This window comes from Sarcophilus harrisii, chromosome 1 (genome assembly GCF_902635505.1).
Source record: "Sarcophilus harrisii chromosome 1, mSarHar1.11, whole genome shotgun sequence".
NCBI lineage: Eukaryota > Metazoa > Chordata > Mammalia > Dasyuromorphia > Dasyuridae > Sarcophilus > Sarcophilus harrisii.
In genome coordinates this window covers 63,255,119-63,270,722 of record NC_045426.1, presented here as the reverse complement: position 1 = coordinate 63,270,722, position 15,604 = coordinate 63,255,119, and the positions used below count along the sequence as shown (strand labels likewise).

The window sequence follows — 15,604 nt, the reverse complement described above, 5'->3', positions numbered from 1 at the left end:
TATTGTTCCCATAAAGTTATCATTTAATACTGTTCAAAGATGACAGGGATAAGGAAGAATATCTATTTATAGAGCAGTTTTATCTATAAGCCAGCTGGTCACTTCTCCCCATACCATGAATCAGTTCTGGTTTTAGCTTTTTCATGTTTAAGATGAAAAGGTTGGATTCAGTTACCTCTGAAGTCTCTTCCAGCTGTGTCTGTATCTGAAAAGATGGGCAGTTTTGTGGAAAAAAAAACCTTAAAAAGCTTTTTTAAAATATTTCTATTCTTTAGAAATAAATGCTTATCCAACTATATTAGCAGTATTAGTATTAGTATTAGTATGCCCTTCCTCCAGAGCACAGAAAAACAAATTTTTACCAAAACAAAGAATTGTAAACAGCAAGAGCTAATTTTCTAAAAGGCAAAAAGATTTGAGACATTTTGACACAGAGAAGAGAAAATATTCTTCTCACATGGTGTTATATGTTATGTGGGAAGATAATATTTCTGTTTTCTTATTCCTATTCTCATCTTACTTTATCCCTTTCTCATTTTATATGTTTCATCACCCACCCCTTCTGGATATGTCTTTTGGGACATTGTTCCCTTCTGTATCTTTTTCTTCTCTCACCATTTGTTTTCAGTATTATTTTCTGGTTCATGAGCCATCTCTTGCTCCCTTAGCTTAGGAATTCTCCATAGATCTGTTCTGAACTCTCTGTTTAATCACTTTTCTATTCCTCCTTGATGATCTATTAAGTTCAGAAAAGTTTGATTATCATCTCTATGCAGATGACTCCTAGATTTGCTTAAACAACCCCAATTCTTTCTTCCGAATTCTAATTCCACACATTTATTTCTGGGATTTTTATCTGTAACATGAGTGAAATTGGCTGGATGACCTTTAAATTTCTTTCAAACTAAGTTTATGATTATTTGCTTGGTCAATATTATTCCTATGAATGAATGCAACACATTAAAAAACAAACTTATCTTTTCTTCTACATTTACTTTTCCCCCCTTTCTGTTGAGAGTATTTTTCTTCTTTCTGTTAGGTCTCAAAATCTCATTATAATTTTTTACCATTCCATTTTCTTTTCATTTACCTGCCACTATAAAACACTGCCCCCTCCCCCCCCCCATCTAGTCTGTTTCCTAAGGGACAAGTTTGAACAATTTACTTCCTTGCTTAAAAACATCCTTTTGCCTCTAAGATAAAATGCAAATTCCTTAGCTTGGTATATAAGGCCCTTCCATCTCTCCAATCTACCTTTCTTATTACTATCCTTCATATACTTTCAGATTGCTCAAATTGGACTATTAAACTTTTTCAAACTGGACACTCCTCTACCTACTTCCAAGCAGTCCTGTAGGTTTTCCATGCATTCAGTGCATTTATCTCCAACAATCAATATTTTTCTTACTTCATGACTCAGTTCTTATCCTACCTTCTCCCTGAGGCTTTCCCCAGTCATCCCATTTTTAGAATTTGCTTCCTCCTCTAGTTCCGTATATTTACTTCACTATGCCTGTATTATGTTCTGCCATTCCCAGAAGCTTCCTGGAGTAATGATTCTGTGGTTCTTTATTTGGTATCCTTAGTACCTTCCATATGGTAGGTGGTTCATCAGTATTGAATAGAATTGGATTGTTAGAAAAATGTAAACAGTTTGACCAACTGGAACTGAAGGTAGGACATCTGACCCCCTCATTTCACACATAAGGAAAACTTAGCTGAAGGGCTAAGTGACTTGCCTGAGATCACTCATCAAAATGATGAGCAACAAAAAATGGTTTTTTATCCATATCCCCTTACTCTTGAGTTAATGTAGTGCATCTGTTCCCAAAAAATGTCAGTATATCCCAGTAAGTTAATAAACAGTATAAGTTTGCTGTCTCTAGGAACCAGATTGCACAGGTGAGTTTGGTTTTACCTTATTATGTATACAACTAGTTTCTAGAGAACTATCAGAAATAGTTATACCTGGCAAATGTGTGTTATTAAATCCACCTAGCATAGAGAAACATTTATAGAATTCTTTTTTTTAGTTAGATTTGCTTTTTAAGATTGACTTCATTCATTGTAAAGATTTCAGAGTCTCTTATGTATCTTTTCTATGAATTCTTTAGTAATGATGGCAGGAAAAGGAGTAGATAAGGTTAAAAAAAATTGTTTAATGGTTTCTTAAAGTGTGCAATTTTAAAAACAAAACTGGTCACCACGTGACAAACCCAGAAGCTCAAGTTATTTTAGTAATTATACTCTGTTTTATATAAACAAACTTTATTTGGCCATCAGAATTAACCAAGTTTTTGTGAGCTCCAATCCAAACATTAAATCCTACATTTAAGGACTACTGTGGTTTCAAATTTAAAAGAGTAAACTGTGACATTGTTGCTTCTTCTTTCAATGATGACAAAACATGTGAAAGCCGTTAACTTGCAGCTGTCATGACAGATACACATCAGATTGAATTAGCTCCCATTTCAGAGCATAAAAATTATCATAGAACGTCTTTCAAAAATGGGTCTTTTCAAATTTTGGCTCACACTACATAAACACAATGCAAGTAAAAGGGAAGATTTACAAATTTAATTGTTGTGACTCCCACAAATTTATTTTAAAGTATCATCAACAAGAATGACTTGCATCTATTTAAAAAATAACCAATCACAGGTGTTCATTAATTGTTTACTCTGGCTGGCACTATGCCAATTAGTGGGGGACAGTACAAAGAAATGCAAAAATAGGATCACTTTCCTCCAGAAACTCAAATTTTAATATTATTTTATTTTTCCAAATTCATTTTTTCTAATATTCACTTTTATAAAACCTTGTATTCCAAATTTTTCTCCCTCCCGTTCCTTATCCCAGGACAGCAAGCAATCTGATATATGTGCAATTTTTAAAAACATAATTCCATATTTTTCATGCTATTGCAAGAAAAATCAGACTAAAGAGGAAAAAACCAAGAGAAAAAAACAAAACAAAACAAATAAAAAGGTGAAAATACTATGCTTCAATCCACATTCAGTCTCCATAGTTCTTTCTCTGCATATGGATTGGGATAGAAATTAGGTTTAGACCATCGTTATGCCATATATCACAAAATGAGCACCAAATAGTTACATAACTGAAACACATATATTATATATTTATTTATATATTAGGAAAATCAGTCAAAAAAATACAAAGAGATTGCCAGGAAAAAAAAAAAGTGTTTTCCATTCCAAATCTATTGGAATTACCTTGGATCACTGCATTGTTGAAAAGAGCCAAGTCTATCACAGTTGATTATCACAATAATTTTGTTACATGTACAGTGTTCCTTTGGTTCTGTTCACTTCAGTCAACATCACTTCATGGAAGTCTTACCAGACTTTTCTGAAATCGTCATGCTAATTTTTTCTTATATAACAATCCATTACCTGTTATTCAACCATTCTCCAATTGATGTTCATCCACTCAATTTCCCATTCCTTGCATCACAAAAAAAGTTGCTACAAACATTTTTGCACATGTGGGTTCCTTTCCCTCTCTTATGATCTCTTTGGGATACAGAGATAACAAAAACCTTAAGCCTGTTGGCATCAAAAAACTCAAATTTTAAATGTTTTTATGTTGGAAAAATGAGATGTGAATGGATTAGAATTGACAACTTCATCCTTAAATTGAATTTCCTTTGAAGTTGAATTGATGCCATCTACTTTTTATACTCCAATCATTTCCTTGTATATCTTATCCCCTACTTTTAACTCTCATAACAAAGAAATACAGCTAAGTAAAACCAGTTAATAGAATGTCTGATGATGCAGTACAACATTGTACATTCATAGTCCTCATTCCATTGGTAAAAGGGAAGTATATCTTTGCATTTTCATTTGTTCTGATCCAAGGTTGGTCACAGCAGGGAGCAAGTTGAGTTTATTTTAATTTGCATTATTTTAATTTTCAAGTATATTCTTCATTTGGTTCTGCTTACTACTATATGAATCAATTAATATAGATTTTCCCAAGAGTTTTTGAATTGTTTATATTTATTATTTCTAGTGGCAGAATAATGTTATATTATATTCAACATACATGTTGTTCAGGAATTTGCCAGTTAATGGGCAATGACTTTTCCCTGACTCTTTGCTACCAGAAAAAGGGTTATTACAAATATTATAGCACATATGAAACTCTCTCTGTCTTTGACCTCTTTGATTTCTGTGCCCTGTGATGAAATCATTAACAATTTAACAATTTTTCTCATGTAATTCCAAATTGTTTTTCAGGGTATTTGGATTAATTTACAGCTTTGCCAAAAAAGTATATTTTTGTGCTTATGTTCTACAACCTCTTCCTACTTATGAATAATCTATTAACTCTTTCTTTTCTTTTCTCATCTTCACTGATTTGCTGTATGCTTGAGTTGTTTAAATGTACATTTATTGGTGATTTGAATAATTTTTTCCATATGGTGATTAATAGTTAGCAATACTGTTTTTGTCTGGCAATCTTTTTATTTTTTTTTTGACTAATTTCCTAATACATAAACACTATATTTATATTTCAGTTATGTATGTTTGGTGTGTATTTTGTGATATGACATAGTATGGTGGTATAAACTTTGTTTTTTTTTAAATTACTTTTCTGTCTTTTCAATAATTTATGCTATATAATGTTTACTGAACTGTTGTGTTCGCTTGCTTCTGGATCTTACTTAGGTAGTGTTCAGTAGTAATTTTTCTGTTTCTAAACAAGTAAAAAAATAAACTATTTTCATATAGCAGGAATAAACAAAATCAAGAGCTAATGATGTTCTGCCCTCTCAGTTTTGTTTGTTTTTTTTCCCTTAAAATTCTCATCAATTTTTTTTTTATTATTTTATCCATTCCTGCAATGTAACTCACTGATAGGTTTATTGTCACAGCACTACATCTAGAAATTAATGTTTTCTCAGTTTTTAAAATGAATTTTGGTGTGTTTTTCCTACCTTTGCAGGGTATCAAACCAGCCAGCTTTGAAAAAGTACATGATCCTGAAATTAAGGAGATTATTGGAGAATGCATCTGCAAAAACAAGGAAGAAAGGTTAGTTTTCAATGAAATATAATTGATTATTTGCATTATTTTTCAAGTTAAAATGATTGAAAGTTGGTTCATTTCCTAAAAGAGAAATAGAGAATTTTGAAAGAAAAGGGAGGAATGCCTTAGATATTTTATGTATTGGCCATTTTGAAATAACAGAGCTAATAAAATTGTTGTGCGTGAATTTATACCTTTTATTAAAGGTATAAGTCAGGGGTCCTCAAACTATGGCCGCAGGCCAGATGCAGTAGCTTAGGACATTTATCCCCCTTACCCAGGGCTATGAAGTTTCTTTATTTAAAGGCCCACAAAACAAATTTTTTGTTTTTATTATAATCCGGCCCTCCAACAGTCTGAGGGACAGTGAACTGGCCCCTTATTTTAAAAGTTTGAGGACCCCTGGTATAAGTAAATCTGGTTTAAGTAGAATGTTTACCTAATTTAATAAGGTATAGCACACAAGAGATAGAAGTTGTTTATGATACATAGCTAGGTACTCATTGTCAACAAGTATATTCTCCTTTGATGTAGAATGAGGGTGGGAAGGTAGGGCAGAGCATGGGAAGGGAGAAAACTTATAGCAAATATTTATAAGGAAATTCTTAAGGGTTAGTTGTTCAGCACTATGGCCAGCTCCAAGACAATTAATTTGAAGAACATATTTCATTGAATTTTATGAAGATCATCAGTTATTTTATATTGTCTATTAATTTGCCACCTAAACATTTGCTTTTGTCCTTCTCCAGATATGAAATTAAAGATTTATTGGGTCATGCTTTTTTTGCGGAAGACACTGGGGTAAGAGTGGAACTAGCAGAAGAGGACCATGGTAGGAAATCCTCTATTGCCTTAAGGCTCTGGGTTGAAGATCCTAAGAAACTAAAAGGAAAACCCAAAGATAATGGAGCAATTGAGTTTACTTTTGATTTGGAGAAGGAGACTCCTGATGATGTTGCACAAGAAATGGTAAAAATGAACTTTCTTTATCTCCTCCCTCCCCCAATAAATGCATAAGTAGTAACTTTTAAAAAAAATAAAAGGACAAAAAAATTGGATCTCATAAATTTTACAAGTTATAAGCATCTAGAGAACATAGTAATTCTAAATTTTAAAAATGTGAAACATAGTTCAAAAGATAAATGAATTTAATGAAATAAGCTTATCATTTTAATGGGAAAATTATAGTTATAAGAATGGAAATTAGTAAGTAATTACCATTTTTATGTTGTATGTTTTGAAATATAGTTAGAAATTTTATTAGATGTGATTTATAGAAAAAAAAATTAACAGAATTGGAAAAATGTTGGATAAAGGCCCCAAAATGAAACATTAGATCCTCAATGTAATTTAGAAACTGAGAGAAATAGAGATAATTTTAATATATTCCTTTGGTTAATTCTAGTTGCTTGTGCTTATGGAAGCAAATGTTTAATATTTCTAAGCTTTTTTGCAAGAGTAATTGAACTTTTAATTTCTGATATCCATGTTTTTTCCTTCTCCTCCCCTCTCCTTTGCTCTCTTCCTCTCATCTTTCTTCTCTCCTTGTCAGATTGTGGGATATACATACCTTTCTTCCATGCATTTGCCTGATAGATATAGAGCACCATCTGTATACTGGAAATCATGGTAGTAACTGTGGGAAACAAATATGATTAGAACACAATTCTTGCTCTTTATCTAGTGGTGGAGATAAGTCATAAAATAACTTAAATACAAGGGGGAATGTGATAAGTGAAGAGGGTTTGTGTTTATTTGAAGTGATGACATAAGCAAAGGCTTAGAGACAGGAACTGTTGTCTATGAGTAGAAGATAGGGAAAGGCACTGTATCTCTGATATCCTTGATATTGGTACTTCCTAGATGAGGCAAATCCTTCTATCAGTATATGTTGGCACCTTCTCTGCAACTTGGTATCTTAGAGTTTTCTAGAGCAGGAAGCTGTTACATGATTTGTCCAGAGTCACTTAGCCAGAGTCATGTGGAATATTATGAGTAACTTGGTTTAGTCATAGTGCATTGATGTGCATAGAAAGGAGCATTGTAAAAAATTTGGGGAAAATATGTTGGAGCTGGGTAATGAAGCCCTTCAAGTATTAGAGAAAATAGTTTAAATTTTATTTGGAATATAGTGCAGAACTATTTAAAATTAGTTTTGTGGCAGTGTTTGTTTTTAGCAGAGGAGTAATATAATCCCAGTGTTTTTATGAGTATCATATTGACCTGTCCAATGTGGCCCATACCAGGAGGGTATTTCACTTGTTGACATAGCCAAGGAAACGTAGGATTATAGATTAAAAGCTGAAAATGATTATTATGCTTAACACTCTCATTTTGCAACTGAAGAATCCAAGGGCCCAAATCCAAGAGTGCCCCAAATCACAAAATTAGTAAATGAAATTTCCATTGTAGTTTAGTGATAGTTGGAGCGATGGGGAGCCTGGATCATTTGGTTGTGGCCTGTTAGCCAGGAATTCTGTGGGCCTTTAACTAGCATCTCTACCTTGGCCCAGTTTACTTTCCTGGTGATTTTATTTCATTCTCCTAAATAGGATACAGCAAGCACAAGAGATGCAACGTGCATAAAAGTAGTTTGTCACCCATAATATCCTACATAATTTTAACATGTTATCATGGTAATCAGATATTTGCTCAGAAGGCTAATATGATAGCAATTTGTAGAATGAACTGGAGAGGCAACGGCCTGGAAAAGAGTAGCCTAATTAGGAGCCTGGAATTAAGAGTACACAATAATGAGAGACTTTACCAATATATAAGCAATAGATAGAGAAAAGAAGCTAGGATTACAAAACATATCTCAGAGGTTCACATCTTCCAAAGAACTGAGAAAATTGTTTGACTTGGAGAATGACACAAGCAAAGAGAAGGTGTATTTGAGCTTCAGTTACTAGGAGAATGATGGCAGCACTGGCATAGGCAAGGAACCCAGAAGGAAGAGCAATTCTTTTGGGAAGGATGGATGCAGAGAGATTGAACTTTATTTTATGTGTCCCCAGGATTTAGAGGTAGTAGAGTCCTTGGAGGCCAGTAAGTCCAATTCTCTCTTTACAGATGGGGACTCCAAGGCTAACTTTAAGTGTCTGAGCCAGTATTTGATTGAAGGCCTCCCAGACTCCATGTCCAGTGCCCTCATTCACTGCAGTATGCTTCCTGGTTGAGTGCCAGATAGGGGTGCAGTTTGAATCTCAAATTAGAGCTCTGGGCTTGAGAGAGTGATTTTTATAGTGCTGTTCACTGAGGTGCCTTAGGCCTCAGTAAGACCATTATAGGATAGAATAAAAGGCGAGAAAATAGGGCCAAGAACCTTCTTTTCTTGTTATTTATCTGCTTTCCATCAACTTTTAATTCAAATAAAGATGTGGTGAATGGAGGAACACCTGACCAAATACCACTTTACAGGTGTAAGTAATGCACATCTAGTTAGACCAGTCAACTTGACTTACACCCAGGGAAACAACCACTTCCTAAGTGGTTGTGTTTGGAGGCCTGCCAAGCAAGAGCTTGCCTACCTAGCTGACAGGTCTCTGTAAAACCCACATCCACCAGGAGCTGTATTCACAAGTTGGAAGAGTTAAGATAAAATTGACAGCCAGCCTAGGAAGTGCCTTGTAACCTCATTTAAAAGACTTCTTCAAAATATTCTTTCTTTAACTGTTTAGTGAAGTGTATTCTGACAAGCTCTTTATTTTGGACTTGTTCAATCTGATGATTTGGAACAATAAACCCCTGTTAATTCAGATGACACTAATTTGGGTTTTGATGTATTCCACAAATACATGCTGGACTATGTCAGTTTTTATCTATAGAAATCAGTTTTTTTACACAAGTTAGTACAGGTACTTTGTTTAATAAATGTGTAATTAGTTGATTTTGCTGTTCACCCCAAAGCAACACCTTCTATTATCTCCTACATCACTGTCCTGGCTTCTGTTTGCTTCAATCCAGGTGTCGTCTCAATGAAAACACAGAAAAGTGAAGATTAGGAAATGAACAGTGTTGTCAAGATAGATCTGGAATCCGTCATTCAGAGAGAAATTCCTTTTTGCAGACTAGAAATGTCAGTTTACACTTTACCTTGCTATTTACTTAGACTTTGGAGGATAGGATTATTAGGTTATAATACTTCTTTTATCCTGTGTCCCATTTTCCAAAGAGAAGTATTTCTCAGTTGTACTCTAAAGAAAGGAAGAAAGGAAGGAAGCTGTCCTAGGGGAAAGTTTGATATTTGTCCTTGTAATTTTTTCTCCTCCTTCTCTATGCCCTTCTCTCAGATCTTAGTATTTTATGTCCTCCACCAGTAACAATTTTTTTTATTAATAAAGTTTTCTGTTAGAGAATCCATCAGTGCTTATTCTTCTTGGGACTCCTGCTTTAAAATCTCTTCCTACTTCCTAATTTTCTCATTCTCACATTCAATCTCTTTTCATTTCTCAGTGTTCTTAGTTATAGCCAGATGGCAGGAAAGAAAAAATTAATCATTATGTTAATTTATAGTAAGATTTACCAAATAGTATATAGCATCTAAATACTTAACATTTTAATAATAACAAGAAGAAACAGACCATGAAGTTATAAAAATTGTTGATCTCAATGTGTTTCTTTCAGACATAGACAAAACAAGCAAATATAAATCTCCATGAAGCAAATTGAGGGCTTGAATAGAATTATTTGCAAGTTCTTTTTCATGTTTATCTGAAATCTGCTTTTCTGTGATTTCTACCTTAACCCTTCTCTTTGCGCTGAAGTGACATGGGATAATTTATGGGAAAATGATAACCTTTCACATCTTTCATTTCTCCTAAGTCTTTTCTTCATATGAATCACTAATGAGCTATTCCTTGTATAAGATGGTATCTACATATTTCTCATCCCTTTTTTACTTTACGTTGTCATATCTCTGCATCTCAACATGTAATATCCAGAATCAAACTTATTGTTTCCAATTGTCTTCTTACTAACATGAATGCTATGGAATGACTTTTGATCTGGACATTTTATTTTGATATTAATTCTCTTTAGATGTTATATTTTAATATTTTAATCAATACAGCTTAAAATATTTAGGTTTTTTTATTTTTAATAAGCTGAGTCACACTGTTGGCTCTAATTGAGCTTGTGATTAATTAAAATTTTTAGATCTTTTTTGAGTGAACAGCTGCCAAGACAGATAGATTTAATCCAGTACTTGTGTAGATGGTGTTTGTACTTAAGTGAAAGATTTGGAATTAATAATGGTAAATGTAATATTGTTGTTTGAGGCCTACCATTCCAACCCTTCAAGACAATTTTGCTTCTGTCTTCTGTTGTAGTTACCTTTCTCTCTCAGTCTTACAAAAACACACTTCTGAAATTTGTACATGCTATGATTCCAATCAAATCCTTAATGAAAATGCTAAGCAGGGTAGGGCCATGAGAGATCCCCTTAAATATGGACATACAACCATTAATTGCTAATTTTGACTATTGCTAATTGCTAATTTTTGACTATTTTGATTTTAATCTCTAGCCTGAATTTTATTCTCTTGTAAGGATATTATGAAAATTATCATGTTTTGCTCACATAGATTTCCCTGGTAATTGTGTTACTCTAAAAGAAAGTTAATTGTATGTAACTAATGTTTAACAAACTTGAATTAATATATTATAATTTTTGACAATCTTAATTATAAATATAAATTTTAAACAAAAATTTGTCTATTTCAACATTCAGCGTGTGAAATTTGAATGTATGTTTTATCACTGTTTAGTCTTCTCCTATCCTGATTTATACATCACAGTGATTTTTCTGGCTTTTCACTTCTCAAAGAATTTCTCATCTTAGAAGGAATCAATCTATATATCTGCTGAGGGAACTACTGTTAAAGAATGGTTTTACTTCTTCACTTGTCAATAATGAAGCCAGGCAACAGGGCACAATATTTAATCTAGAGTCAGAAGATCTGAATTCAGATTTTGACTGTGTCTTTTAACTAGAATGCAAGTGATCTTAGGCAGGCCACAATTTCTCTGGTCCTCAGTTTCTGTATCAATAAATTATGGTGTTGAACTATATGACCTTTAAGGTCCTTTTCATGCTCTGAATCTATCATCTTTTTTAAAAAAATAATTTTATTGATATTATCTTTACATTGCCTAGTATTCCTCCCCTTTGCTCTTCTCAGAGAATAATCACATAGTTTTAAAGGTAATAAAAACAAGAAAAAGGGAAAAGAATCCACAAAATTCTTGTGCTCAGCATATTGAAAAAATTTGAAAATATTTGCAGTGTTCCACCCCCTTTTCAGAGATGCACCTTCTACTTTTGCAGTAGTATTGAGGAGTGGTGCTTCCTCATCTCTTCTTGGGGTCATTAAACCTCTGATCTCTTAAATAGACCTTCTTGAACTGACCTTGTAGCAAGTATTTAAGAATAATGGTAAGCTAGAGATAGCACAATGATGACCATGACCTATTTATAAAAGCGGTTTGTGTCAGCAGGTCTATGACATGTGTTAGACTGGAAGCCAACAGAATATTATTTAAATATACACATCTACACACATACACACACACACACACACACACACACACACACACACATTCATACACAAACCATGTCAATTTAAAATACCGAATAGAAAAGTCTTATGTTTATAAAAGGGAGAAAATTTCACGATTGTAAAATAGTAATTGAAGAATGTACAAACAGATTTCATCTATGTCTCTCAGTTTTGGTTCTTCTGACTTAAAGTCTTGTGGAGCAGAAGATGCATTTGTATAAAAAAAAAAAAAAAAAGATAAAGAACCAGGAAGATGCAGCAACCTAATTTCTGTAAGCTTTAAGCAGGCAAATTAATGTCTTGTATCTGATAAATAAAAAGTCCGGAGTTAGGACTTCTCATTCCCAGAGACTGAAGTAGCCTTTTAATTTTAAGCATTTGGGAAGCTGGATCTCAGTCCAGAGAATGTTGACACCCAAAGCAATGTTAGCAAGATTTTAAGAACAGAAGAGGGAAAACTAGAATTGGATTACTGAGTAGTTTCAGAGCAGCCAAGGCACAGCAAAACATTTTTTGGTTTTTGTATCTTTTCACTTTTGGCTCTGAGTGATCAATCATTAGACAAGGGAGAGTAGATCTTCCTTGTTACCTTAACTAAAGTGGAAGGGAACATTTACTTCAGTGGGGAAAAAAAGCATAATAAGACCATGGGATAAAAAAAATTGCTGGATCTAGAGTTTAGGAGGTTTGGCTCAGAATCCCAGCTCTCCTTTCTACCCATGTGACTATGGGCAACTCATCTCTCACACCTTTAGGTTTCTTTATTTATAAACAGAGAGGGTTGGACCAGATTATCCTTAAAGTCACATCCAGCTCTAAGAGCTAAGATACTAAGTAGGAAAGAATGTTCTGTTTCATCCCTCTTGTCCTCACACCTCTGGGAAGCTTCCCTATTAGGACAATACAATAAGCCCAACCACGGCTATCCATCTGCTGGCCACTGGTAGCATTACAGGCATATTATGCTGCATTCTACAAGAAATTGGACTCATAAAAGAAGATTAAATTTAACAGTCCTCAGTAGTATTCCCAGGGATATAGACATATAAAAAGAGAAGAATTTTTTAACACAACTGAATTCCTCATTGGTGACACTAAAAGAATTGTATCAAATTTTAGTTGATATAGAAAAGAGATTCTCAGAGCAAAAATATCTTCTGGTGCCCTACTAGGTATTCAGAGAAATCTGAATCAGATACCTAGATCCTCTCTAGGTCACAGTAGAGTAGAAAGAAAATTGAATTTGGAGTGAGATGACCCTTTCTCCAATCCTTCCTCTTCCACATAAAACTTTTATGTGATTTACGATAAATCACTTAACTTCTCCTGGCTTCAGGTTCATCATCTGTTAAAATGATGGGATTAGATTATATGACCTTTAAAGTAGCTTCCAGTTCTGCATTTATGATCTTGTGATCTAATATCTTCAAAGCAACTTCCTGTCTTACTCTTTTGTCCCCACCTTGTACTAATTTGGTAGGATAAAATTGTGTTGTTTTTTTTAAATATACAAATAGAATACTTTATGCATATCAAGTTAAATTTATTGTTGTTGAATCCTGCCCACATCATTTCTCTCTCTCAAGATTTTAAAGGCTTCCAATTATGCCATATGATATTTCAGTTAATTTCAGCTTCGTGTCATTCACAGTATGGGTAATCATGCCTTCCATGTTTTTATCCAAATCATTGATTAATGTTTAGAACAGAATCAGGATAAGCCTATGAATCTGTTCAAAATATTTTAAGTTGACGTGGTCTAATAAGCAAACTCTGTAGACACACACATAAATAAAAGTGCATGCACATGCAGCTAGATAGTACAGTGGATAGATAGTCAGACCTACAGTCAGGAATACCAAGCTTGCCTCAGACATGTAGTAGCTATGTGACCTTGGACAAATCACTTAATCCCTTTTGCCTTAGTTTCCCTGTCTGTAAAATGAGCTGGAGAAGGAAATGTCAAACCACCTCCATATCCTTTGTTAGAAAATTCCAAATGGTCTCAAAAAGATTCAGATAGAATAAAAAATGGCTGAACAACAATATGTGTGTGTGTGTATACACACATACACAGACACACACACACACACACACACATATACACCTATATTTACAGAAAGAAAGTGAGTTCCAGTTTAATTTGCTGGGTCATTGGGATATTTTTGTTTTGAATATCAAATCTTTGGCAATTGAGTTAAAATCTTTACATTTCAGACAAGAAAACCAGCATTCTCATTTTGTTTTACATTTCAATTTAAGCCCTCTTTTAATGCTACACCTTCTTTTTCTTTTGTAATTTACACAGTTCAGATTTCACTAATAGACTAATTTTTGCCCAGATTGCAGAAAATTAAGAAGATTTGACCCTACCTTTTTTCACTGTGTTCCCGTTCCTCTCCCTTTCTTATTATTTAATCTTGTCCCTTTCCTATAATAAGAAAATATCTTGGTGTGAATAGTGAAGACAGATTCTATCTCTCCTCATGTAGCACATGATAGTGTCACCCTTCCCCTATATCTCTGGGTGGGGGGCCTAAGGCATGAAAGGCTGAAACCTTATATTGCCTTAGTGTGTCACCACTTTGAGTGGCTAGCAATTGAGGATTATGGCACAGCTATGAAGTCATGAAGCTACTTGTGTAATTACACATTTAAAATGTCAGTAACTGATCTGCCCTCATGTACTATCTCTCTAATATTGGGATCTATCTCCTGAGTTTAGACATTGTCTCTCCAATGAGAGATTTTATTTTTAAAACAAAGTGGGATATCTGCTTTGTTCTGAAACGGTGGTCTTCAGACATCAAATGCCTCCAACATTAGCTGCTTCTGGAGACCCATTAGGAATAAGCCCTAAATGAAAGAACAAATGAATCTTCAACATTAAGTAGTAGCTTACTCTTTTGCAAGCTTTACAAAACAATTTCCTTACAAAAAGCCCATGAGTTTTGTGGTCTTATACATTATTGCTTTCCATTTGACATATGAGGAAATGGAGTCTCAGGGAGATGAATTGACTTGCTCATGTTTAATACTCACCTAGGAATTATTCATGGTAAGAATTCAGTCTTGGTTTCATGTCTCCAAATCCCAACATTTTTTTCTTCTTCAACAAAGTGATACTCTTATCTTTTCCCCAAAAAAATATAGAACAGAATTTTACTTAATAAGATTTTAAATAGGCAGGCTCACACCCCAATCTAGAGACAGTAAGAATAAAAACAAAAAACCTAGCCCCTTCTCCATTCTTGTCTCCTATACTCACCAAACCACTTCCCACAGAGACCTGTATCTGTGATTCTGAAAGCATTACCATAAGAGTAAGCCTCCCCATATTTGGGGGGAGAAAAGTCAGGGTCACTATAGCATTAACTTCTCTCCTGGACTTATATTCCACATGACTCATGGCATTAGTCAAAGATAAGGTCCATGTTTTCTTCTCTATGTGGTTCTATGTCACATGGTTCCTTCATTCCAGTCTCTTTTTCAATTCTCAGTTCTATGATGCTCTACCATGACAATTTTTGCTTTGTTGCCTACAATTCTATATGATCTATCTTTGTGTGTGTGTGTGTGTGTGTGTGTGTGTGTGTGTGTGTGTGTGTGTGACAGAGAGAAAGAGAGCAGGCAGAGGCAGAGGTAGAGGTATTGAATGATTGATTGACTGATTGTGTCTGGCTCTTTCTCTTACTCATTTCTGAGTTTCTCATTCCTATTGCTACTTCTTAACATTCATTGCCTCTACTACTGCTTTTACTTTTATTGCTGCCATTGGTTTCCTATCACTTGCTGTATTCTTCAAGAAGTTGTTGTAAACATTTTAGGATGAAGTATTGCTCTGTCTTTGAAAGAGTTATGAGGAAAAAAAAGTTACAAGATATCTCACAGAACCCTCTTTTGGGAGAATGCCATGTGAAAAACACATCTTTACAAACTTATGTGATTATTGCAATGAAAAGAACAATGATATTGGTATCAGGATAGACC

General features: G+C 34.0%; 1 protein-coding gene and 1 long non-coding RNA gene across 12 annotated transcripts in view; one reads left to right on the top strand and one right to left on the bottom strand.

The window, feature by feature from the left end:
• The window catches only part of WNK2 (WNK lysine deficient protein kinase 2), a 229,488-nt gene that overhangs the window by 127,001 nt on the left and 86,883 nt on the right, over positions 1–15,604 (top strand). For all 11 annotated transcript variants that reach the window (XM_031956956.1, XM_031956948.1, XM_031956938.1 and 8 more), the window contains exons 6-7: positions 4,972–5,060; positions 5,804–6,023. In XM_031956956.1, coding sequence (XP_031812816.1) covers positions 4,972–5,060; positions 5,804–6,023 — 309 coding nt within the window. The remainder of the gene's footprint in view (positions 1–4,971; positions 5,061–5,803; positions 6,024–15,604) is intronic.
• On the bottom strand, positions 6,625–14,749 carry LOC116422003. Its single transcript, XR_004232610.1, has 3 exons — positions 14,657–14,749; positions 13,988–14,045; positions 6,625–6,690 (listed from the first exon to the last, which is right to left on the bottom strand). It is a non-coding gene; the product is annotated as an uncharacterized LOC116422003 (long non-coding RNA).